The sequence below is a fragment of the Solanum dulcamara genome, chromosome 12 (assembly GCF_947179165.1).
Source record: "Solanum dulcamara chromosome 12, daSolDulc1.2, whole genome shotgun sequence".
Lineage (NCBI taxonomy): Eukaryota > Viridiplantae > Streptophyta > Magnoliopsida > Solanales > Solanaceae > Solanum > Solanum dulcamara.
In genome coordinates this window covers 18,001,606-18,027,770 of record NC_077248.1, presented here as the reverse complement: position 1 = coordinate 18,027,770, position 26,165 = coordinate 18,001,606, and the positions used below count along the sequence as shown (strand labels likewise).

At 36.1% G+C, this 26,165-nt stretch overlaps 3 protein-coding genes across 3 annotated transcripts; 1 reads left to right on the top strand and 2 right to left on the bottom strand.

Moving 5' to 3' along the window:
• Window positions 1-5,682: 5,682 nt before the first annotated feature.
• On the top strand, window positions 5,683-8,238 carry LOC129876925 (probable receptor-like protein kinase At4g39110; the record flags this gene model as incomplete). The annotated part of the gene is made up of 1 exon (XM_055952400.1): window positions 5,683-8,238. A coding segment is annotated over one exon (2,556 nt), but the record flags the coding sequence as incomplete, so codon positions are not given.
• A 6,836-nt stretch (window positions 8,239-15,074) lies between these two features.
• LOC129877529 (uncharacterized) lies at window positions 15,075-18,763 on the bottom strand. Its single transcript, XM_055953046.1, has 2 exons — window positions 18,326-18,763; window positions 15,075-15,426 (listed from the first exon to the last, which is right to left on the bottom strand). The coding sequence occupies exons 1-2, from the start codon at window positions 18,637-18,639 to the stop codon at window positions 15,417-15,419; spliced, it is 324 nt and encodes a 107-aa protein (XP_055809021.1). The 5' UTR covers window positions 18,640-18,763; the 3' UTR covers window positions 15,075-15,416.
• A 5,380-nt stretch (window positions 18,764-24,143) lies between these two features.
• LOC129875656 (glycine-rich cell wall structural protein 1.0-like) lies at window positions 24,144-24,712 on the bottom strand. Its single transcript, XM_055950938.1, has 2 exons — window positions 24,619-24,712; window positions 24,144-24,466 (listed from the first exon to the last, which is right to left on the bottom strand). The coding sequence occupies exons 1-2, from the start codon at window positions 24,710-24,712 to the stop codon at window positions 24,144-24,146; spliced, it is 417 nt and encodes a 138-aa protein (XP_055806913.1).
• Between the last annotated feature and the right edge of the window lie 1,453 nt (window positions 24,713-26,165).

The following is a 26,165-nucleotide window of genomic DNA, read 5'->3' as shown; positions in this document are numbered from 1 at the left end:
TAACTATCTCCTGAATATATAATTTAGCATAATTTTCTACGGTGTCAGTAGTCTTAACTGCCAAGAAGTGAGCTGATTTCGTTATTCTATCCACAATCACCCAAATCGAATCATGTTACTTCCGGGACTTCAGCAGACCTGTGATAAAGTCCATATTAGTCATCTCCTACTTCCATTCTGGGATTTCTATATTTTGAGCCAAGCCACATGGTGTTTGATGCTCAACTTTCACCTGTTGGCAATTCGGGCACTTGGAAACAAACTCCGCAATATCTCTCTTCATTCCACTCCACCAATAAACTTCCTTCAAGTCGTGATACATCTTTGTAGAGCCAAGATTAATAGAGTATCTAGAACTATGCGCTTCGGCCATAATCATTTCTCGAACATCATCGACATCTGGTACGCACAATCTGTTTTGGTACCTCAACACACCATCTCCCCTTTTAGTAAAAACCATCACTTCTTATTTGTGAACAACTTCCTTCAACTGGAGAATGGCGGGATCTTGGTCTTGCTTTTCTTTTACCTCTTCCACGAGTGAAGATGCAGCCCCATCCTGAACATTAACTCCACCTTCATTGTTATCTTCAAGATGAACTCCCAATTGGGCTAATCTGTGCACCTCTACAGCCAATTCTTTCCTTCCCTCCTCCATATGGGCAGTGCTACCCATAGACAACCTGCTAAGAGCATCAGCAACAATATTAGCTTTACCTGGATGGTAAAAAATGCTCATATCATAGTCTTTGAGTAGTTTGAGCCATCTCCTTTGTCTCAGGTTGAGTTCCTTCTGGCTGAAGACGTATTGTAAACTCTTGTGATCGGTGAACACATCAACATGCACTCCATACAAGTAGTGGCACCAAATTTTAAGGGCAAATACCACAGCTGCCAGTTCAAGGTCATGAGTTGGGTAATTCCTCTCGTGAACCTTAAGGTGTCTTGAAGCATAGTCTATCACCTTTCTGTAATACCCCTCAAAATTTTTCCCTAAGATTCTTGTATTCAGGTAGGGTCTAACTCAAGTATTGTGGAGCATTTGCATGAGTTAAGACGAGTCCTTGAGAAATTGAGAAGTGTTAGAGGTGATGTGGGGTCACGAAGGACCCCTAGGACCAAGCTAAGTCCAAAAGATTCATCGTGGCTAAGTTTTAGAATGAGTTCATATGAGGGGTCGACTTCTAACGATCCTATCTTTTGAAAAACGACAACCTGGGTGGCCCACGACCCATCAAATTAAAGGTCGTTGAGTCTTCTTTCTAATGCCACCAAGAATATAATTTTTGGAGTTCGGAGTCGAAAGATATGATGATCCTAAGATAAACTAGCACAACAGAGATTTTCAGGCCTGAGTTGTAATTGCAGGAAAATTGGGCTTGGCGCCGCAGTGGCGCGATACGCCACTATCGCGCCAGAAACATGCCTCAGTAGTTTGGTCTCTAGCGCGGCGCGCCACTAAAAGGTGTGTAGGGTTTTTCAAGCCAATTTCCAGAACCCAGAAAATATTGGCCTTGGCATTGTAAGGGCGCGATGCGCCACTATCGCGCCAAGAATGTGCCTCAGTAGTTTGGTCTTTGGCGTGGCGCGCTACTATGAGGTGTGCAGGTTTGAGGCATAATCAGCCTGGCACTACAATGGTGCGACGCGCCACTATCGTGCCAGGGGCATTTTTGCCTATTTTTCAGAACTTTTGAGAAGGGGTAATTTGGGAATCTTCCCAAATTATATATGTATCACCCTAGACTATTTTGAGATCATATTTTCAGCCCCTACTCTCTCTCTAGAAAAGCCCTAGGAGTTCGTCTCTCTCTTTCTTCTTCTTCTTCTTCTCTATTTCCAACAAGAAGAGTTCCAAGAGCTTCAAGATTTGAGTCCTCCATTGAAGACCCAACCTCAAGGTTTTCTTCAAGTTTTCACTAAGGTATGTAAGGCTATCCAAAACATGGGTTGAGTCCACCCATGTGCCCTACTCTTGCTTTGAGGTTAGATGTCCATGAAAATAGAGTTTCTTGATATGGTTTATGTTTGAATGAGTTTTGTCCCCTATTTATTTGATGCTATATGTGTTGATGTTGTTGAGCTAAGAAGTTCCTAGAACCTTCATGTTAGTATGAGTTGATGGAGATGACTTGTTATTATGTTTTGTTGATCTCTTTAGCCATGTGATTATGTTGCTTAAGTCAATTTCCTTAAATGTATTATTCTACTTGTGTTGTTGAGCTAATGTCATAGTGTTGTGATGAGTCTTGAGGAGATATCATAAATGCTTACCTAAATGAGGCTTGATTGAGTTAATTGGAGGATAGAATTGACGAGTGGACGAGGTCCTAAATGGAATTTGCCATTATGACTTAATTGAGTTGAAATGAGACTAGAGTTGATGAGTTGGCAATGTCCCACATGAAACTAGCCGTGAGGGCTTGTTTGAGATGATTGGAGGGAGTCTTATGAGCATAAAGTCATGGGAGGAGTATCGAGCACCGAGGCGGGCGAGAGTATAGTCCGTACTCGAACCCCAGGAACTACGCTGCCAATGTAGGTAGGGATGGAACCATTAAAGTCGGATGCTTCCCATGGGATTGAACCATTAAAATCGGATGTTTCCTATTTATTTGTCCTGAAATTATAGGACTTGACTAATCGATGGTATCCATGATTAGGGAGGCGTTTATGCCCTGGCAAGGATGGACGGACATGGCAACAACGTCTGATTGTTGTACTATCACCGGCTCATAGGTGATGATTGTCGGAGAAGAGAAACTCCCATTTAGGTCTTGATAGTGCTCCGAGTCAGTTGAGTTGAGTGGCTTATGAGTTAGTCCCGTCTAAACTATTCTTGTTAGACTTAGGACACTTGAGTGAGTTGTCATGTATGTATGAGTTGAGACCCTGAGTTGATGTTGATGTTTTCTTGATGTTTGTTTCATCCGACCATTTTACATACTCGTACATTCCATGTACTGACGTTATTTGGCCTGCATCATTTCATGATGCAGAGACAAGTACTAGAGATCATCAACCAGCACTCCGTTGAAGATCCACATACACTCCCAACTAGTTGGTGAGTCCTCCTAGTTTCCGGAGGATCTTGAGCTCCTTGCATAGTTTCGTTTTGTCTTTGTATTTTGATTATTGGTAGCCATGGGCTTGTCATTGGCACCTTCCAGACTTTGGTAGAGGCTTCATAGACTAGAGTGTGGGGTGGTTGAACTTTATTTTGAGGAGTCCTATTATACTTATTTTGTTGAGTTAAACATGTTTGGCCTTCGGCCCCCATATTGTAAATAACGTGTTATAATTGAGCTTTCCTTTGAGCGTATATGATTGGATGACGGAATGATTGAGTTAGGTGGTTCGCTTGACGGTCAGAAATGGCTTTCAAGTGCCGATCACGTCTAGGGTACCCTCCCGAGGTGTGACACTTTCCCTTCTGCATCAGCACACAGCCCAAACCAACTCTAGATACATCACAATAGATCACAAAACCCTCTGTTCCATCAGGCAAAGTTAGAACAGGAGCAGTGGTTAGCTTGGTCTTCAATTTCTGGAAACTCTCCTCACAAGCATCGGACCATTGGAACTTAGTCTTCTTTTGGGTCAGCTTGGTCAATGGCGATGATATGGATGAGAATCCCTTTACAAACCTTCGATAATAGCCGGCCAAACCTAAGAAACTTCTTATCTCTGTCGGGGATGTGAGTCTGGGCCAATTTTTCACTGCCTCAATCTTCTGAGCATCAACCTGAATACCATCTCCAGATACAATGTGGCCTAGAAAGGCCACTGATGCAAGCCAAAATTCACATTTCAAGAACTTTGCATACAATACCTAGTCTTTCAAAGTTTGCAAGACGACTCTAAGATGACGGGCGTGCTCCTCCTCATTCTTGGAGTAAACAAAAATATCATCTATGAATACAATCAGAAACATATCAAGATATGGTTTAAGTACTCGGTTCATGAGATCCATAAAAGCTACGAGGGAATTAGTCAATCCAAAGGACATGACCAAAAATTCAAAGTGCCCATAACGGGTCCGAAAAGCTGTCTTTGGGATATCACACTCCCTCACCTTCAACTGATGGTAGCCCGATCTTAGGTCTATCTTTGAGAAATAGGTGGCACCCTGAAGTTGGTCAAATAAATCATCTATCTTGGGGAGAGGGTATTTGTTCTTTATGGTGACCTTGTTCAGCTGCCTGTAGTCAATACACATTCTAAGGGACCCATCTTTCTTTCGCACGAATAGGACAGGAGGACCCCATGGTGAGACATTCGGCCTAATGAATCCTTTATCTAACAAGTCTTTCAACTGTTCTTTCAACTCTTTCAACTCAGCCGGAGCCATTCTATATGGAGGGATTGAGATAGATTGGGTATCAGGAAGAACATCAATCCCAAAGTCGATCTCCCTATTAGGAGGGACTCCAGACAGATCTTCAGGAAAGACATCAGGAAACTCATTGATAATCGGAACTGATTCAAGGGATGGAGACTCAACATTGTCATTTTTCACTCGAACAAGGTGATAAATACACCCTTTTGAGATTAGCTTCCTGGCCCTAAGGTAGGAAATAAACTTACTCTTAGGCACGACAGGACTACCCTTCCACTCTATGACAGCCTCATTTGGGAATTTGAACTTGACAATCTGAGTTCTACAATCGATAGAGGCATAACAAACATAAAGCCAGTCCATGCCAATGATCACATCAAAATCAACCATGTCTAACTCAACTAAGTCAGCCAAGGTATCCCTGTGATGAATTGACACAGTGCAATCTCTATAGACTTTCTCAGCTACGACAGAATCACCGACAGGAGTGGTTACGCAGAAAGGCTCACAAAGACATTCAGGAATTCTATCTATCCCTACCCTTTTTTTCTTTTCATATGAGAAAAAAGGGGAAAAAAGAAAGAAGGGAAGTATATGAAATACATATTGAGTATAAATCAGATTATAATATGAAAAGAAATAATCAATAAAATAATTTTTAAAAATTTAAATGAACTAAGAAACATAAAAAGAAAAAAAAAGAAGTAGAGAAATAAAAAACAAAAGAACTAAAAATGAGCTAAATAACTAAAGCTACAAGGAAATGGAATATTTATTGTAATTAGTTAGGCGACATAAATGTAAAGAGATAGATGTTTGTAACTAATTTGCTTTTATGGGGCATATACTTAATTTTTCATATATATATTAGTGATGTATATTTAATAATGTAGTTTAGCCATAGAAATATTTTTAAGACCAAAATTAAAATAAAGACAATTTTGCAATATTTCTGATAGGTAAGGGACATTTTTGTTCCATTTCCCTGAATCAATCACATATTAAGTTTGAAAATTGGTCAAACAATGTCTAAAAAGAGGTTGTAACTTCTAAAAAAGGAAAGTAAAAACGGAGAGTAGAGAGAAAACAATGGTAGATGACCATTTCAACCACTAAAATATGCAACAAAATAAGGCAGCAACATTAACAGAAATTCAAAGAAAGCTTGGCATATTTTTTCACCCCAAAAACATGGCGATAATATTGGCCAAAACTACACAGAATTGAAAACTCTCAGATTCATTTTTTTTTTCCTTAAATCTTTCATCCATATCGTTAGGTTTGGGAAAAAATAAATTATCAAAGGGTCTGGAGCTGGAAAAAATACATAAAATACCACCCCTACCCCTACCCATATCATGGGCATTTCATTGATATTTTACTTTTTCATTATCACAAATACATTTGTCACTGCTCAAGATGATGCTGCACCTGCTAAATCATTTCCAGTTTTTACCCCTGAAGACAATTTTCTCATTGATTGTGGTGCAACTTCCCCGATCACACTTCCGGGGAATAAAGTTTTTCAACCTGATCAAAACGCCGCGAAATACCTTTCCTATAGTGGTAAGGACATTCAAGCATGTGCTTCGGAGAAAATCAACGTTCCTTCAACGATATATCTTAACGCGAAAATCTTCACAACTGAAGCTACGTACACGTTTCATGCCAGTACTTCTGGTTTGCATTGGATCAGACTACATTTTTTTCCCTTTAAATACAACGAATACGATCTCAAAACATCTAAATTTTCTGTTAGAACGGATACATTAGTCCTCCTTCGTGATTTCCAAATCGGGAAAGATGAGGCTATTGTCAAGGAGTTTGTTGTTAATGTCACCATGGAGCGTTATGCTATTAAATTCTTGCCAGCTGAAGGATCTGTGGCATTCGTTAATGCTATCGAATTCGTTACTGTTCCTCCCAAAATGCTTGATTATTCTGTACCTGTACTTTTCCCCGTGTCACAGAAATTTGATCTTTCTAAAAGTAATTTTGAGACAATGTATAGGCTTAATGTTGGTGGTCCTGCTTTGGATTCAACGAATGATACTCTTGGACGAAACTGGATGTCTGATGCACAATTTCGAAACAATGCCACAGGTGAAGAGGTATCGACACAAGCCTCTGCTATTAATTATCTGAAATCATCAGGAGGTTCTCCGTTAATTGCGCCACCAACAGTTTATAGTTCTGCTATAAAGATGGCAAATTCAGAAACTACACTTCCTAATTTTAACATATCATGGACAATGGATATTGACACTGTATATCCCCACATGATTCGCCTACATTTCTGCGATATTATTAGCAAAGCGCTTAATGAACTCTATTTCAATGTGTACATTAATGACAAAATGGCTATTTCCGGGCTAGATTTGTCAGCATTGACTAATCATTTGTCTACAGCTTATTACAAGGATTTTGTTGTGGATTCCTCCATGGTGTCTAACCCGCTCGTTGTACGTGTTTCTCCTGTGAATGATGCTCAAGGTTTTAGAAATGCAATTCTAAATGGCCTGGAGGTGTTTCGAATGAATAACTCTGTGGGTAGCTTAGATGGGGAATATGGTGTTGATGGACAAAAACAAAGTGGTCCAAGTAAAACAGTGGCTTATGTTGGATTTGCAATGATGTTTGGAGCCTTTGTGGGGTTGGGTGCAATGGCTGTCAAATGGCAAAAGAGACCTCAAGATTGGCACAAGAGGAATAGTTTTTCATCTTGGTTACTTCCGGTTCACGCTGGTGATTCAACTTTTATGTCATCATCTTCGCGCAGCAAGAGCCAATTCTTCTCATCAAAAAATATGGGATTAGGTCAATACTTTAGTTTTGCTGAATTATCAGATGCCACTAGAAACTGGGAACCTAGTGAAATAATCGGTGTTGGTGGCTTTGGAAATGTTTATTATGGAGAACTTGATGATGGGACAAAAGTTGCCGTCAAGAGAGGAAATCCACAATCTGAACAAGGTATAAATGAATTCCAGACTGAAATTCAAATGTTATCTAAGTTAAGGCATCGACATTTAGTGTCGTTGATTGGGTATTGTGATGAAAGCTCTGAGATGATATTGGTTTATGAGTTTATGCAAAATGGTCCATTGAGAGATCATCTCTATGGAAAGAACATGCCGCCTTTATCTTGGAAACAAAGATTAGATATCTGTATTGGTGCTGCTCGCGGGCTTCATTACCTCCACACAGGTGCATCTACTGGAATTATACATAGAGATGTCAAAACGACCAACATTTTGCTTGATGAAAATTTTGTCGCCAAGATGGCTGATTTTGGGCTATCAAAAGATGGACCGACAACAGAACAGACTCACGTGAGCACTGCTGTGAAGGGAAGTTTTGGCTACTTGGATCCTGAATACTTTAGGAAGCAACAGCTGACAGACAAATCTGATGTCTACTCATTCGGGGTTGTACTTCTTGAAGCCTTATGCGCTCGTCCTGCTATTAATCCAGCACTACCAAGAGAGCAAGTGAATTTGGCAGAATGGGCAATGCAGTGGAAAAGAAAAGGATTATTGGACAAGATAATTGATCCGACACTTGTAGGACAAATTGATCCAGAGTCGATGAAGAAATTTGCGGAAGCAACAGAGAAGTGTTTGGCTGAATATGGTGTTGACAGACCTACTATGGGTGACGTTTTGTGGAATTTGGAGTATGCGTTGCATATGCAAGAAGCCTCATTACAAGGAAAGATAGAGGACGTCGATAACAGACCAATTGTTGCACCAGTTTCTCCTGCTACAGTGGCCCATGCTACTGATAGCCAACATATTTCTTCATCAGAGCAACATAGAAATCATACTGAAGTTCAAGCCATTGATGAAAATTCAGGAACTGCTATATTTGCTCAATTTGCTCCTCTCCATGGACGATAAAACGAATACTTAGCTTGTTTGATAGACAAATCAAGAATCCACAATTAACGGTTATGAAATACGCGTGTATGTATATGTATCTAGTAAAATTCAGCTTCTTATAGATGCCATTTAATTTGCTGAAAAAAGTAATTAAGAGCTGAATTTTACTTCAGAACAATGTAATGTTTCACATAATTTACTACTTTACTACATTATTTTTCTTCTTTTTTATTTATTGCTATCTTTTGCATCCTTTAATTTCTTTCTTTTGATGGATAGCTCAATCAGTGGATCTATCAAGTAGTACTTCTTAAGAATTTTTATCATGATAGAAAAATGGATGTTATTTTCTCAAGTGGGCCCACTTGAAATGGGCAAGTTGCCCACTTCAGCTGCTTTTTAGTATCATGTTGCTTATCTTCTTTTATATATATATATATATATATATATATATATATATAAATATATGCCAACCTTGACATTAAGAGGTACACGGACAAAAGATAAAAACGTATAACAATTTCCTCTGTTTGTTCTCCTTGCTTTTTCTCACTCTTACTCTCTTTCTTTTATAAGTTGCTTAGTTAATTTACAACACGTTATCAGCACGAGACTCTGTCGCTTTGAGATATATTTTTAAGAAGGTAATGAAAAGGGTAAGAATTTTATTTTCTTAAAATGTCTAATATTTTCAAACTTGAATTTGTTGCTCTTGATATTTCTGGAAAAGGCTACTCATCATGGGCACTTGATGCCAAAATTCATCTAGAATCGATGGGTCTGATAGACACCATCAAAGATAACAATACGACATCTAATCAAGACCGTGACAAAGCCATGATCTTTCTCCGCCACCATCTTGACGAGGGGCTAAAATTACAATATCTCACATTAAAAGACCCCCTTAAATTATGGAAAAATTTAAAAGAGAGATATGACCACCTGAAGTTGGTCATGCTTCCACAAACACGTCATTATTGGCTAAATCTGAGATTAATGGACTTCAAAAATATAACTGAATATAATTTTGTCTTATTTAGAATTATAGCTCAGTTAAATTTATGCGGAGAAGAGATCACTGAGTAAAATAAACTTGAAAAGACATACTTTTACTCGCGAATATGCTCCTGCAGCAGTAATATCGTGAAAATGGATTTAAAAAATATTTTGAATTACTTTCTCACCTTCTGATTGCTGAACGCCACAATGAATTATTAATGAAAAATCATGATAGTCGGCCCATTGGTTCTTTGCCACTCCCTGAAGTGAATCAGGCAAATTTTAACCAACGAAAAAGAGCCCATGGCCCCAGTCATGATCGTGGTCATGGTCGAAGAAGAAATTATAATCATGATGCTCGGTTGACACCAAGAAATAATCAGCAGTATAAAAAGAAGAGTGAAAAGCCTGAAGCTTTACCAAAGAAAAATTCAGAAAGAATATGTCATAGATGTGGAGGTATGGGGCACTAATCGCAGATTTGTTGGTCGTCGAAACGTCTGATTCAGCTATATTAGGCATCATTAAAGAGGGCAGAAAATAATCCAGAGACAAACTTTATCTCTGAAGATAATATAGAGCCTATGCACCTTGATGTAGCTGACTTCTTTAATTTTTCAGATGAAAATATGAATATTGATAAGACTAATAATATATAATTTTCTTTTATTTATCTCTACTAAATATTATGTTTGTATTTTTCAATCCAAGTAAAATTTATGTAATGAACCATGTATTAATGATAATATTTACTTAATTTTTTTTGAAGAAAATATGAATATGCCTCAAATTATGTTTGAATCAATAATCAATTACGAGAATATTTGTGTAATTGATAGTGGAACAACCCAGCTATTTTTAAAGACGAGAAATACTTTTCTAACTTGCTAAGAAGAAAAGCAAATGTTACTACAATTTCTGGTAATTCAAAAATGATAGAAGGCTCCGGAAAAGCTACTATAATTCTGCCTAAGAGGACAAAAATTGTTATAGAAGATGCACTATTCTCTTCTAAATCCCCAAGAAACTTATTAAGTTTTAAATATATTCGTAGAAATGGATATCATGTTGAGACACTAAATGAAATGAATATTGAATACCTTGGTATAACCAAGAATGTCTCGGGATAGAAATATATTTTGAAAAAATTACAAATTTTGTCGTCTTGCCTATATTATGCAAAAATTAGTACAATTGAAGCACATATAACCGTAAACCAGAAGTTTATTGATCTAAATACATTGGTGCTATGACATTATCGAATAGGTCATCCTGGATCAATAATGATGAGACGAATTCTTGAAAATTCAACGGGACATCCGTTAAAGAATCAGAAGATTCTTACAAATGATAAATTTTCATGTGCTGCTTGTTATCAAGGCAAATTAATTGCCAGACCATCGACCCTAAAGGTTGACATCGAATCTCCTGGCTTTTTAGAGCGTATACATGGAGATATATGTGGACCTATTCATCCACCTAGTGGATTGTTTAGATATTTTATGGTCCTAATAGATGCATCATCTAGATGGTCTCATGTGTGCTTGTTATCATCTCGCAACCTGGCGTTTGCGAAGTTGTTAGTACAAATAATAAGATTAAGAGCGCAATTCCCAGATTATCCAATTAAGGTCATTCGTCTTGATAATGCTGGAGAATTTACATCCCAAGCTTTTGATGTTTATTGTTTATCAATTGGGATACAAATTGAACATTATGTTGCTCATGTTCATACTCAAGATGGTCTTGTAGAGTCATTTATTAAGCGCCTACAATTGATAGCAAGACCTCTACTAATGAAAACAAAATTATCAATTACTGTTTGGGGTCATGCTGTCTTACATGCAGCAACACTTGTACATCTCAGACCGATATATTATAATAAATACTTTCTATTATAATTAGTATTTGGCCATGAGCTAAATATAACTCATTTAAGAATTTTTGGTTGTGCGGTATATGTGCCTGTAGCACCACCACAATGTACAAAAATGGGCCTTCAATGAAGGTTGGGCATATATGTTGGGTTTGACTCACCCTTTATTATTCGATACCTTGAACCGTTGACTGGAGACTTATTCACTACTCGATTTATAGATTATCAGTTTGATGACACAATTTTTCCGCCATTAGGGGAAGAGAAAAAGGAATACGAAAAAGAAAATTGCGTAAAAAGTTTCGTCACTATCACATTTTGATTCACGTACCCACACATGTGAGCAGAAGGTCCAGAAGATCATCCACGTACAGAAAATAGCAAATTAAATGCCAGATGCATTTACTGATTTGCAATGGATAACTAAGTCACATATCCCTGCAGTGAATGTGCATATCCGAATTGATGTCCCAAAAAGACCATCTGCTAGTATCATAGCTTCTAAATCTCAAATATGCCTGAAGCGTGGTAGACCATTGGGTTCAAAAGATAAAAATCCTAGAAAGAGAAGCATGATAAATAATAAAGATGATACTACAAAAAAAACCTCCCGAAGAAGGTCAACATTTGAGTAATCTTGATATTCCTGAAGAAATTAGTGAACCCGAGACTCAAGTGAATGAAGAACTTTCAATAAGTTTTACCGGTGATGAGATAAATTTAGATCGATCAAAAAATATTGTGGATAATATTTTTGCATATAATGTTGTAATTAACCTCATGCAAGATAGTGAAAGTCTTGAGCCTAAATCCATCAAAGAATGTCGACGTAGATGTGATTGGTCAGAATGGCAAAAGGCGATTCAATCAGAATTAGACTCACTTGCTAAACGTGAGGTTTTTGGTCCTGTAGTCCAAACTCCTAAAGGTGTAAAATCAGTTGGCTATAAATGGGTTTTTTTGCAAAATGAAATGAGAGAAATGAAATTGTAGGATACAAGGCATGCCTTATTGCACAAGGATTCTCTCAAAGACCCGAAGTCAACTATGAAGAAACATATTCACCTATTATGGATGGAATAACATTTCGATATCTCATTAGTTTAGCTGTACATAAAAATCTTGATATACATCTAATGGATGTAGTTACAGCTTACCTTTATGGTTCACTTGATAATGAAATTTACATGAAAATCCCAGAAGGATTAAAATTTCCTGAAGCATATAATAAGTCTCGGGAGATGTACTCAATGAAATTGCAAATATCATTATATGTTCTGAAACAATCAGGGCGTATGTGGTATAATCGTCTTAGTGAGTACTTAATAAATGAAGGCTATATAAATGATGTCATTTGTCCATGTATTTTTATTAAGAAAACGGAATCAGAGTTTGTTATACTCGTCATTTATGTTGATGACATAAATCTCATTGGAACCCCTGAAGAGGTACAAAAGGCGATTGAATAACTAAAGAAATAATTTGAAATGAAAGACCTTGGAAAGACAAAACTTTGTCTAGGTCTGCAAATTGAACATTTAGCAGATGGGGTTTTTGTCCATCCATCTGCCCAAACTGAGAAAATCTTAAAAAGATTTTACATGGACAAAGCACATCCATTAAGTACTCCAATGGTTGTTCGATCACTTGAAGTGGAAAAAGATCCATTTCGACCTCCAGAAGAGGGCGAAGAACTTCTTGGTCCTGAAGTACCATATCTTAGTGCAATTGGTGAACTTATGTATCTTGCTAACGCAACCAGACCTGATATAATATTTTCTGTTAATTTGCTGGCAAGGTATAGTTCATCCCCAACACGAAGGCATTGGAACGGTATCAAAAATATTTTGCGATACCTAAAGGGTACTATTGATATGGGTTTATTTTATACTAACAAAGGTTGTGCAGACCTTATTGGTTATGCAGATGCAGATTATTTATCGGACCCACATAAAGCTCGATCTTAGACAGTTTATCTATTTACACATGGAGGAACTGCTAAATGATGGCGATCTATAAAGCAGTCTATTGTTGCTACTTCTTCAAATCATGCTGAAATAATAGCAATCCATGAAGCAAGTAGAGAATGTGTGTGGTGGAGAATGATGATACAGTTCATCAAAGAAAGATGTGGCCTGGAAAGTGATGTCAATGTACCCACAATTATATTCGAAGACAACGTCGCGTGCATAACTCAATTGAAAGGTGACTTCATAAAAGGAGACAGAACGAAACATATTTCACCAAAATTATTCCTCACACATGATCTTTAAAAGAATGGTGATATTGATGTACAACAAGTTCATTCAGTGATAATCTTGCAGATTTATTCACAAAGGCATTACCAACATCAACTTTTGAGAAGCTAAGATATAAAATTGGAATGCGCCGTCTCCAAAATATCAAATGAAGTTTTCATCAAGGGGAGTAAAATACGCGTTGCACTCTTTTTCCCTTATACAAGGTTTTGTCCCACTGAGTTTTTCTGGTAAGGTTTTTAATGAGACAGCATTCAAGGCGTATTACCAGATGTGTATACTCTTTTTCCTTCACTAGACTTTTTCTCACTGGGTTTTTTCTAGTAAGGTTTTAACTAGGCACAACATCTATGGATATTGAAAATAACTATGTATATTATTTCTTGTAAAGTTTTTTTTTTAAACATCCGAGGGGGAGTGTTAGGAAAATGGATGTTATTTTTCCAAGTGAGGTCCACTTAAAGTGGGCAAGTTGCCCACTTGGGCTGCTTTTTCTCACTCTTACTCTCTTTCTTTTATAAGTTGCTTAGTTAATTTATAGCATATCAATCATTTTTAGTAACTTAGTAATGAACATTGTTGTGCAAGTTCCCATTTATAGTGTAATTATTTTTTAGTCATGAGTTCCAAGAGAATACTTCTTGGCTTGAGCATAACACGAGTACTACTATTATTTATTAAGTACGAGCAGTAGGATTTGAAAGTTCCGAGCGCCACACTCTTTGTACCGGTTGTGTGGTTTCAATATTTACAAAGGAGAGGATAAATAGGTTTTATATCTCCTTCACCATAGGAGAGCTTTGGCTTGATGGTTTGACTTAGAAGACATCTTGAGTTCAATTCTATTAAACCACATTGCAGGCTTTATATTTATACAAATTCTTGAACATATATATGTATATATACAGAGTGTCAAATCAAGCTTCACACAAAGTGACGCAATACTAGTGCACCATTATATTTAAGTTTCATGGGTTCAATATTGATGCTGTTAGCATTGAATCCGTACTTTTTAAATTATAGATTCATATATGTATTATTTGTTGTAATTTTGTGAATTTTTACATATAGGAGAATGTTATGTGTAGCTAGTCTTCATAAATTATTTCTTTTAATTCAATTTTGTGTTATTAACTCACCTGTCACGGATATCACCACCTTATCAAATCCCTCAAGTAATGTTTATTCAACTCGTCCTTCCATCAAACCATCATCTATTTGCAGTGCAAGCTATCCAAAAGAAATAGATGGATATTTTTGTTCGAGAAATATGAATTCTCAGCACGTTGTTATTCATGTTTTGACAATACTGCATTGGAAACAAAACTTACAATATGCCTATGCTACATTTTTTTGAAAATTATTTTGTGAAAGGATAAACAGAGACGGGTAAGATTTTTAATTTATGAATTTTGAACCACAATTCATTTAAATAAATTTTTAATGTAAATACAGAATTTGAACCAATGTTATTGAATTTAGTATTTGCCTCCACCACTGAGGTTACAAACCATTCTAGTACCAGTAATAGTATTGGGTTCTGCAGTTTTTGTGGAGGCATCGTAAGCATAGCGCTTTGGACCTACTCAAACTTAATTGATACTGAAGTTCATCCTCTTGTTGATGTTGCTTATTCTACTACATTTTCATGAAACAGATTAGACCTTTACCAAAAAACACCATCATAAAGGCTGGAAGAAGATGCAGTACAATTTTAGTAATTTTGGCATCAAAGAGTCCCTGATCAGATTTGGCTTTGTTAAATCAAGAAACCTTATGGGCATTCGTACATTCCCCGTATGTCATAAGCACTCTTTGCAAAGTTATTTATCAAATTAACCATTGGTCCAAAGAACCAGAAAAAAAAAAGTGCACCAACTAGCAACCAACACCTGCCGAATTTCTACATCAAGTATATGAGAAATCTAATAGAAAATCAATAAAAGGAAAAAGTTATTCTTAAAGGTGTAGTTCACATAGGGAGGTGCAAGAAAATGATGATTGTGGCAACCATCCTGCCAAGTCAGAATAGTTAGTGAAGAAAACTCTGCTGGAATCCTCCTTTACAAACCCCTGCAAGATAGCAGTTAGGGAAGCCAATATTACAAATGAAGGCAGTTTTGAATGGTCATATGCAGGAAATTGACAATAAGAGAAAAGTGAAGAAAGCTTGTTCAATAGAAAATTAAGAGAACAGTGATGAAAGCTCACAAAATGGAAACTCAAAGAATCACACAAAACTATATCAGCTGCCAGTCCCAATGAAAATGCTTCAAGAACCAAGATACATGAGCAAGAAACAAATTCATATCTCGAGCAATTATCCTGCTATAGAGTTTTCCCTATGGAAGTAGAATTCAGACCCCAAAAAATGATTCTTCCTTTTGTTTGTTTGTTTGTTTGTTTGATCATGTAATGTCAGATCCCATTCAACATTCATAATAAGAATCCAGAGGATGCAGCTGAGTACAAAAAGAGGAGTAAGCTCCTATAAATGCCTTGGCCTCCTAACTAAACGTCAAGGGAGCTGACACCATCTAAAAACGTCAAGGGAGCTGACATCACTAAGATTATACCATGCAAAAAGGTTTAGTAAGCATCTGGACTTTAAGGCATAAAGTGGAGTTGTGTTTCCATCAAAACACTTCTGCTTCTTCTCCTTCTAAATACTCCATATAATGCACCATGGAATCACCCTCCAAATATTTTTGATCGATTTCCCAACTCTGTAGCAGCTACCCCATGACCAAAACAATGACTTTCCATGGCTCGAAATATAATTTTGCAATTAACTGTGTAGATTTCATAAATGGTAATCATCTCAAATGCAGTTCACTTAGGCAAGTGTGGAACGGTGGATGGAGTAGGCAACAGATACAAAGCTCCATACGCATACATCACAAAACGTGAGAGAAGGGGAAGCAAGCAACACCAAAGGGATTGCAATGAACGCAAGATCCTGATATCATGTTTGAGATTAAGAACACCTGCCCTTCTTATGAATAGAAACTTGAGAAGTGAAACCTTCACCCATTAAAAGCTTCACAATATTCCTTCTAGATCCTTGTACATGTGCTATAAAATGCTATTTCTTTTTAGACATGTTAAAGTAGAAAATTTTCTACTGAATGTATCACTTTACTCTGCTCTAATAATTTCTCCAGAGATCCAATTTTCCCAATACTTCCATTCTCTACTATCAATTTTCCCAAACTTTTCTCTGATAGATGATTACTTAGGTCTTTTCCACATTGCAAGGAATCCAGACTAAACAATCTCTCAAATACAGATAGCACAACCAGCAGCATTATGTTTAGAAGGAATTTGCAGGATTGGGAATTTGATGACCTGGTCAAACTATAGTTCAATTATTTTTGTGGAAGCAGACACAAAGTCATTTAACTTCCATGGAGATTCACTGAATTTCTAATTATAACGACATAACAACTTATGTTAGTTTGGACGTATTAGCAACTTATGGAAAAAGACTTGAAGATGGTGGAAGTGACTGGTTTTAATTATCACTAGTTGGTTTTTTCTGACGCAAAAACAGATTTCCCTTGATGAAATAGAGAAACGGTTGACCCGTTTGCTGGATTTAGGAGATAAGCATATGAAGATGACATAATATAATTAGTACAACAGAGGAGATCAGAATCTTCCTTGGCAATGGAAATTCATTTGTGGTTAAGAAAAACCTACGATGCAAATTCCACATGCATCATCTTCCAGTAATGTGGCATATGCAGCTGATCAATTAAACGCAAAAATTCACAATAATCTTCTTGGTTTCAGTAACCGAACAGATGTTTTACAATTTTAAAATAGACTTTCAGCTTAAAAAGTACAATATCAGACAGAAAGTGAACTAAAAATAAAATCTCCCAACATTATAGCAAACAGTGATTATATCTTTCTTGGCCTCTGGGCTAAATACAAAGTGTAGTTTCTATTATTATCTGTATAGGAGAACTGTTGTTACCGGGCAGGTGAATGAGTAAATCTAGCCACTTCCCCTACTTCTGTAATAATATCAATCAGACAACTCACACTCTGGCCTACCTCAGTCGAGAGCTAGAAAAGGTTAATTTTCACCAGAATCAGTTTATTCATCTAGTTAAAGAGCATTGCTGTAAGTCAGAAAGACTGAACAAACAGACCACAGTGCTTGCATTTCACCATGTGCCCAAGCCCTTCATTTAAGTGAAATATTTGTGAAATCCTGGACTTTGAAGCAAGCATAATCAACATTGGAATAAAAACACGGCAAAGACAATGGATTTTTCACATTACTCTAAACACTCGCATAGAAATCACTAAATCTCAACCCAAGGAACTTATCTAAAATTCAACACTCATTCAAGAGTACACACTTTATAACCTGCATGTCGTTAGTAAATGTGGATACCTGAGTTCTTCCCATTTTTTACATAGGTTAAAGTGCAACGGATATTAACTTCTTAAATCTGTCTTATGAACCAAACAGGAAACAGTCAATTTCAGAAATAAATTCCCCCTTCAATCATCACTATGGTAAAATGCACCTGATCACAAGGCACTAAGAATAGTTCAATGATTAAAAAACCTACATTGCTAACATTTAGATATGACTGTGCATTAAAATTTTAGTGGTCAACGCCTTTTATCCCCACCTTGTGTTACATTAGATATGCACATGCCTGTTTAAATAGTGAATCAGAAATACCATGATAATTTCCTTCACGTACAACGAATTGGAGATTGGTCGCTAATGAGTCAATCAACTTCTTTAGCAACTAAAGATCAGTTATAAATTTCACTCATCTTAAATAAGCAAAACTAAAGCTCGCAGACGGAAGGTACTCTTTTGTTTTTGTTTAGATTGAAACTCATCCTACAACAATCACCCGTTCAATAGGATGTGAATCCCACATAGATCGAATCGCAACGTCATATAATTAACAGGTTACACTTTTGGTTTTTGTTTGTTTACCTGACTTTCTTGATAAGGATGGATTTGAGCTTACGAGCGAATTCTTGAGAACGGATTTTACGTTCAAGGATCTTACGAGCCAATACACGCTTCTCTGAATTCTTGATGTGGTGCAGCTGTTCGCGCTTTATCAGGCGTTCCATTCCGCTAGACTGCATTTTCTTCTGCATAAAAAAAAGTGCTTGGTCTAGATTGTTGTTCCTCACCTTCACTCTTATGCCTCGCCATTGTTGCAACTCCCAATTTAGTGGATTCAGGGCAAAGTTCGGTCGATTGAAGATGGACGATGCATGCTTCGTCGCTGAGCTGATCATTTCTAGGGTTTCAATGAGCAATGGGGGATTTTTCAGTTTTTTGTTGGGAAAATTATGTTGTTTTTAGGAGTACTAAAATTTCAGCGGTTTTCTACCTCATGTAGATTTATTTAAACCCTTTTCAGTATTGTTAGACACACGTTTCTGGCGCAGCTCATTTGTATTGGTTGGTTAATCTTTTTGAATTTAAAAAATAAATATTTTAAAGATTAGTTTGATGTTATTTTGCTATTTTATTTGACAAAATATTTTAATATATATTATATGTTTTCTTACATATTGTTTCAAGTATAATATACTTGTATAAATTAATCATATATTATCTAAATTGAGCACATATTTTGAATTATTGATTTAAGGTCATTGACTTTATAAGTATTACAATTAGTCTATTTTTGTAACGGGATGTTAAAAGTTGTCATTTGTCCCGTGCCAAAGGTTTATAAATCTAAATTTTGAGAGTTTCGTCATAATATCTCGTGTATTTGGGAGAAAATTTTGAATTAAAATTTGATAAAAATACATTTTGACGTTATATTTAATTTCCAAAAAAGAAACTGATTCAACATCAAGTTAATCTAGCTTAAATTTAAAGTATGTTACGGCTATCACTACAAAAAATGAGTAAGATTGTGGCGGTTATATTGCGGCCCTTTCTGAAACCCCAATAAATTGTATTAAATTATGACATTTTGCAAATTTCCAATATTTAATTTATTTTGCGGGGGCTTTAGAGGTCATATTGCAGGGGTTATTGAAAATCCCAAAAAGCAAAACGTGGCAATTTTCAATTTCGCACCAAAAAGCAGAACGGGCCTTTTTTCCTTCCAATTTCGCACCAAAAAGTAGGTGGCAATTTCTCCCTCGTTTTTGCCTTTTAGAAATATGCTCCCTTCTCTACTTGTAACTTCTAGGTTTTCTATTATGCTCAAAGGCACTCTTCTCCTAGAAATTGTAAGCTTCCCTTTCCCTGCATCCAATTTTTATGAATTCTCTTTTCATTTTTCGATGGGGCTCCAAATGAGTTCTCAAGGAAATTAGGGGTTTTAAATGGGTTTACTTCGAATTGTGTTTTCCATAACGGATGCTTTATTATCCATTTTTTTGCTACGTAAATCCTTAGCTTCTAGTGATGTTCAGTGGCGAACTCAGAATTTTGACTAATGGGGTACAAAATTTAAATAAGTAGACACATGAATTTTCCGAAGGGGGTTCGATATCTACTATATGTATATAAAATATTATTTTAACTATGTATAAATAGTATAATTTTTCATCGAAGGAGGTTCGGATGAACCCCCTGACCATTAGGTGGCTCCGCCACTGGTGATGTTGAGCTAGTAGAAAAGAAAATAAAGACCTTTTGGTGAAGTCATATTGTAGTTGGGTAGTGATTTCAAGGTTACAACGGATGTTTTATGGTCATTTTTTGAAAGCTTTTATGTTTTTAGATGCAAGTTATATATTGATTTTGAGATTTGTAAAAGAGAAGTGCAAACTTTTATATTATAATATTCTGATGCTGGAAGTCTAGTTAAGAAGTGATTTGAATCTACAAAATAGGTTCTTTATGTCACGACCCGAACTAGGGCCAAGCCGCGATACGACGATCGGGATTACGAGGGATCCCAACTAAGCCATCTTAGCATACATAGCATGCATAAGCTAAAGAAGCATAGTAAAGTAAGAGGAAGTAACAACTCAAGAGAATGGGTCTAAGGGATAGAAAACTCAATAGATGTCCAACCGGACTACATGACATAGTGTCTAAGCATGCCTCTATTCTAGTCTTAAGCTCCTAGCTCCCCCAAAACATAAGAAGAAAGTCAATGAAACAATATGGAAAGAAAGTCATGTCCTCGATGGAATGAGGACTCACTAACTCTTTGATATCTAGAGCTCTCTAGCACGAATCGGATGATCGACGTCCAACCCTACATTATGAGATAATGTAGGCAAAATATGCGTTAGTACATAGAAGGTACTAAGTATGTGAGATATGCATGAACAGGTAAAGGGACGTGAACAATATGACATAAGATGCATGACCAACATAATGAACATGAATAAGGCCTGAAAAAAAATTAAAACACATGAAAACTTATGGTCAATGCATCATACAACTTCATAGTAAAATCTCATACCTTAACATTCAACTTGTGTGGGATAAGACCTTTAACCGACATCTTAAGACCATGCGAGCTATAACATGGAATCCGATGTAACCCTCATCGAGAAGAGAGAGGCTACCTTGCCAGAGTATACTCTGTCATGGTACTCAACTCAACCCAATTCAACTATGCTATATGTAGATCCATTAGCTAGGCCATGAAGGCAATCCTACGCGAGAAACATAGTTTGAGACTTTTGGTTGCTACTAGGATTTCATTGGGTAACTAATTGCGTTACCGAACTGAACCCCACTAGAACTTCTCTCGATGCTCACTCAATATCCCAACAAAATTTATTAAAACATGATCATAAACATTATACGGAAAGATAGTAACTACCTGTCAATCCATCTTTACAAAACCTATTAGGAATAACTCATTAACTTTAATAATTCATAGGAATCCATAATTTCAGTGAGAATTATTCTTATCACCATCTTTAAACATGATTGTGTGAGAATTGTACTTATCACACCATAATAACTATCTTTGATCATAGCTTGATCATCATCATAACATCATCATTAAAATCATAATCTCAACTTTAAATCGTAGAACTTTCCTTGAAAATCATTAAACTCATAATCAACTCATAAAAATCATCTTTAACTTCATAATCATAACTTGGAAATAGCTTTATGCATGGGCATTCATAATTCAACTCAAAATCATGCAATTCATGTAGAAACATGCTTAGAATAATCATTGATAATAATTCAAAATAAAATTAAAATAACCCAATGCAATTAATCAAAACTAGGGTTCATAAACCATTGAAAATTGAATGAGATTTTGAGAAACTTTGGGACTCCATGGGTGAAAGGAACCCATGGATCAATTCCCACATACCTTGATTTGGAATCACTTAGAATTGAGAAGAAACCTTGAAGAAAATCTGAAACCCTAGCTTGTAGCTTGGAGAAGAATCCTTGAGAGAATTATGTTCTTGCCTTAGAGAATTTTGAAGAGTGATATTAGAATGAGGAAAATTTCAAAGGATTGGGTAGATATAGGCTTGAACTTAACCATAATTGTGTCTAGGTTCATTGAACTAAACTTGAAAAATAACACAAATACCCCTCATTAAAAACTTGAATTTGACCCTATTAGATGACTCTACGAGTTGTAGAAAATATGACGAGTCGTCAAGACGAATCATCCTGCAGGCTTGGGAAAACTCTGAAAAATCAAGCCTCTAACATTTGTAAATGAGTCGCTTCTACGACTCATCTTCATTGACTATGAGTCATAATGTACATTCATTATGCAGGTTTTAAAACCTGCAGAATTAAGGGTCTCTAAACCTTTACTTCGAGTCATGTCTACACTCGTCCAAAGGACTATGAGTCGTAAACATGACTTGTCCTGCAGGTCTTGAAACCTACAAATTGTGGAGTATCTGAACTTTGGAAATGACTAGTTTTTATGAATTATAGAAACTCCTACGACTCATCCTGTTGAGTCGTAGGGTGTCACCTGAGGTTAGTCCTGGATAGACCCCTAGGACTCACTTTATGACTCACTCTTATGAATCGTAGAAAACTCTACGTTGTAGAGTGACTCATAAACATGGGATCAATCCATATTTTGAGCAATTTCTTCTTAGTTCTAACTTTCTGACTTTTGGGGTTTTACACTTTATGATTATTTTATTTTTATGCATACTGTAGAAAAGGCTGGTTGAGAGGCAAAATTAAGTATCCTCGGTTTGTGGAAGTAGTGGGGGAGTCTGAATTTTGATTTAGGGGCTTCAAAATTTAAAGAAGTAGACAGATGAACTTGCCGAATGCGGTTCGACATCTACTATATATACATAAAAAATTATTTTTACTATGTGTAAATAGTATAATTTTTCGTCGAAGGGGGTTTGAATGAACCCTCTGAGCAATAGGTGGCTCTGCCCCTTTGTGGGAGGCCACTAATTTATATCTCCATGAGGTATAAATAAGGTATGCATATACTCTACCTTCCCTAGATCCCTCTTTATGGGATTACACTTGATATGTTATTGTTGTAATAACTATACCTTAAGTATAAAAATAGCTGATTCCTGTGAGTTTTTTCCTGTTTAACTTATGTTGTGTTTCCTCACTTTCATTTCTGAGAAAAAGCAACATAGATGGTCCTTTTATGTTCGAGTGTAGGCTTGAAATCATCCTTTAAATACACCACTAAACATATTTTGTCCTTTAAGTTTTTAATGAAGAGGGATAAGGGGAAGGGTCTTAGTTTCAGGGCTTCTTAAGTTGTAGAAGGAGGAAGTGATTGGGAGAAATATGGGAGATAAAAAAGTATTGATTTGGTTGGAGAGCCAGGGGGAAGTGGATGGTGTTGGGGAGTAGTAGTAGTAGTAATGCCAAGGAACAATGCTCAATTTGGAGTAGTGGGTAGAGGAGGAGGTGTAACAGCAGCTGGTCGAATGGTTTGTTGAGTCTGATTGAGGGGAACGAGGTCTATATAGATGTGGAGCAGGAGCTCAAAATGTTGTTGGCCTAGGGGTTGGTGATGGAGCTAGAGCTGGAATTGTTTGCGTTTGGCAATCGAAAGAAGCCAATTGGAATCATGAAAATGGTCTTTGTTGGTTAGACATTGTAATACTACTTCTTTAGGAATACAATACAATGGAGTAACCCCTCTTCACTAATTAAATTAAATTCAATCCCTCAAATTTTACATTAAATTACCTCTACTGCTTTTGCAATTATCGACAATGATTATAGTGTCAGATTTGCTCCAAGTACTTGCACACTTTTCATCTAATAATCGCAGTCCTACTATTAGGTGATTTTTTATTCTATCTAGATCTTACATAGATCTATGTTGTTAATCTCAAGTTAGTTATTGATCTTATAATGGTGTATGATATTAGAAGAGACATCTTAACATAAAATTAAAAGGTCATGGCATCACAGGTCAAGCTTCCTTAGTGATATTCCTTTTTGGATAGTAACCAAGATATATGAACCAATTTTGATATATACGTTTAGAAATATTACACAATTACAAGATTGCAAGAGATACATAAATGAAGTTGCTACTTTCTTGGAATTAGTTGAATTATACACCACTAAAAAAAGGGTTTAAAGCATCCATGGTTAAGTACATAATCAAAATTTCAAATCAAATTTAGAATAGAAAAAAAATAAACAACCTCATGAACAAATACTTCAAAGAACTAACTCGGGATTTTTAATTAAAGGTGACAAAAAAGTCTTAGAATTTAAAAAGAGTGACAAGAGTTTTAAAAATTGAGTGTTGCTGATTATTTTATGATTAGTGTTAATGACACTAATTTTAAAACCCTCAAGTTTAATTATTTACACAAAGGTCCACTCACCCACCTACTCCTCCCCACCTTTTGCCGCTACAATCTCCTCCCCTTCTGTCGCCATCATCGTCGTCGTCACTACCTCCTCTACTACCAATTCTTCCTCTTCTTCCTCCATCAACACCACTTTCTCCTATTTTTCCTCCTCCAAAACCATCACTACTTTCTCCTTCACCATAACCACTAGTTCTTCCTCCTCTACCACCACCACAACTTCCTCCTCCTCTACCACCATTGTTGCCACCTCCTTCTCCTTTACAGTTATCTCTACAACAACCACCACCTCTACCTTCATTGTTACCAATACCTCTTTTGCCACCATAATCACCTGGTGTTTCACCTCACTTATTGTCAGAAAATTAAACAACTATCGAAGTTGTCAGAGCAACTAAACTGAAGTTGTTCTAATAATTTTAATAATTGCTGGAGTTATTGCAATAATTTAAACAACTGTTGAAGTTGTTGTAACATCGATGATACCTGCTGTAGCAACTACGATAGTTGTTGCAACAATTATCGCAGCAACTATCGTAGTTGCTACAACAACTTCAGCAGTTGATGCAATAACTATCATAGTTGCTTGATTTTTTGCAGATTTTCTTCATTGACTTTAAAAAAAGATCTTCAAATTTTTTAAAACAAAGCAAACAACTTGTATAAATAAGAACCAAAAAGAGAAAAAGAAAAAGAGTGAGATAAAAAATAATGAACATCGGCGGCGATAATGGCAGCAACAAAGACCATAAAAGAGAAGAAGAAGAAGAAGAAGAAGAAGAAGAAGAAGAAGAAAATGGAGGAAAAGAGAGAGAAACAAAGAAAGAAGAAGATGAGGTAGAGAGAAATCTAAAAGTGAAAGAAAGAGAGAAAAATGAAGATCGAAAAGATAATGAAAGGGGAAATTTCAAAACTTGAAATTTAAAAAGAGATGGAGGCTTTTCAAAAATTTTAAAATATTAATATATATCCCAAAATTTTAAATTACTCTAATTAAGTCCACTTTTTATTTTACCCCATTTGACTAAGTCAATATCACATTTTTTTAATTGAGAACTTTTTTCTCACCTTCGACTCAATTTCTCAACTAATTCAGTGGTATTTGTGAAGACACTTTTTTGTGCCAGTCCCATCCTTGGAGTTGGGATATAAATCCAAATGGTGCAAGATTAGTACATATTACTTGTAATAAAATGATTCAGTAAAAAATCTAACATAAATTAAATCAAGAATTTCCTTAGTAAGAATCCTCGAATTATGGTTAGGGATAGGAAAGGGGAAGAGATATGAGTAATAGAGTAGGAAATCTGTCTGAAATGGCATTTATGCAGCTACTGTATAATTAAAACGAACCTACTGAAATAAATACTTCCTTCTACAGTTTTCTCAGCAGTAAACACTTATTTATACTAATTGTTTTTATTAGATTTTAAAACGCTTATGTGAGCCTTAATACTTTCCTAAGATTTCAAGCTACAAACAAAAGAATCACTTTTGTTGGAATCTCATAGGCATAACTTAGAAATCTTAAAAAGATTTTGGTGGTGTTCATCTAGAGAAGGGATCTATGTTGAATTACTTTAGATCCTCAAACTTTTTTTTATGCATATATAACAAATGTTGAATTACTTTAGCCGCTTCTTATATGTATGTATGTACTTGTTTATATTTTGAATCTCTTTGTGAAAAAGTTTACTCTGCCACTGGATGTTAAATATCAAACCAAACAGAGTCAGTTCACTTTACTTATGAAGAAGTTATAACTCACAAATGTTATATATACAAAACTTTAAGCATCATTGTAAGTAATTGTTCGAGAGCCTCCAACGCACTCTGTTACATTCTGACCTGTCATCTCCAGGTGCAGAGCACCAGGATACCTCCCTTCTTGATCTTGAAAATAAATTTTCTATTCCTTACTCACTTTTTCTTTCTTATATAATAGATCCATTCTGTAATTCTATTTGTAGTGACCTATTAGGACAATTCGAGAATGGGTTCTCTCTCTTTCATTAAAAAAATAATTTTTTTCA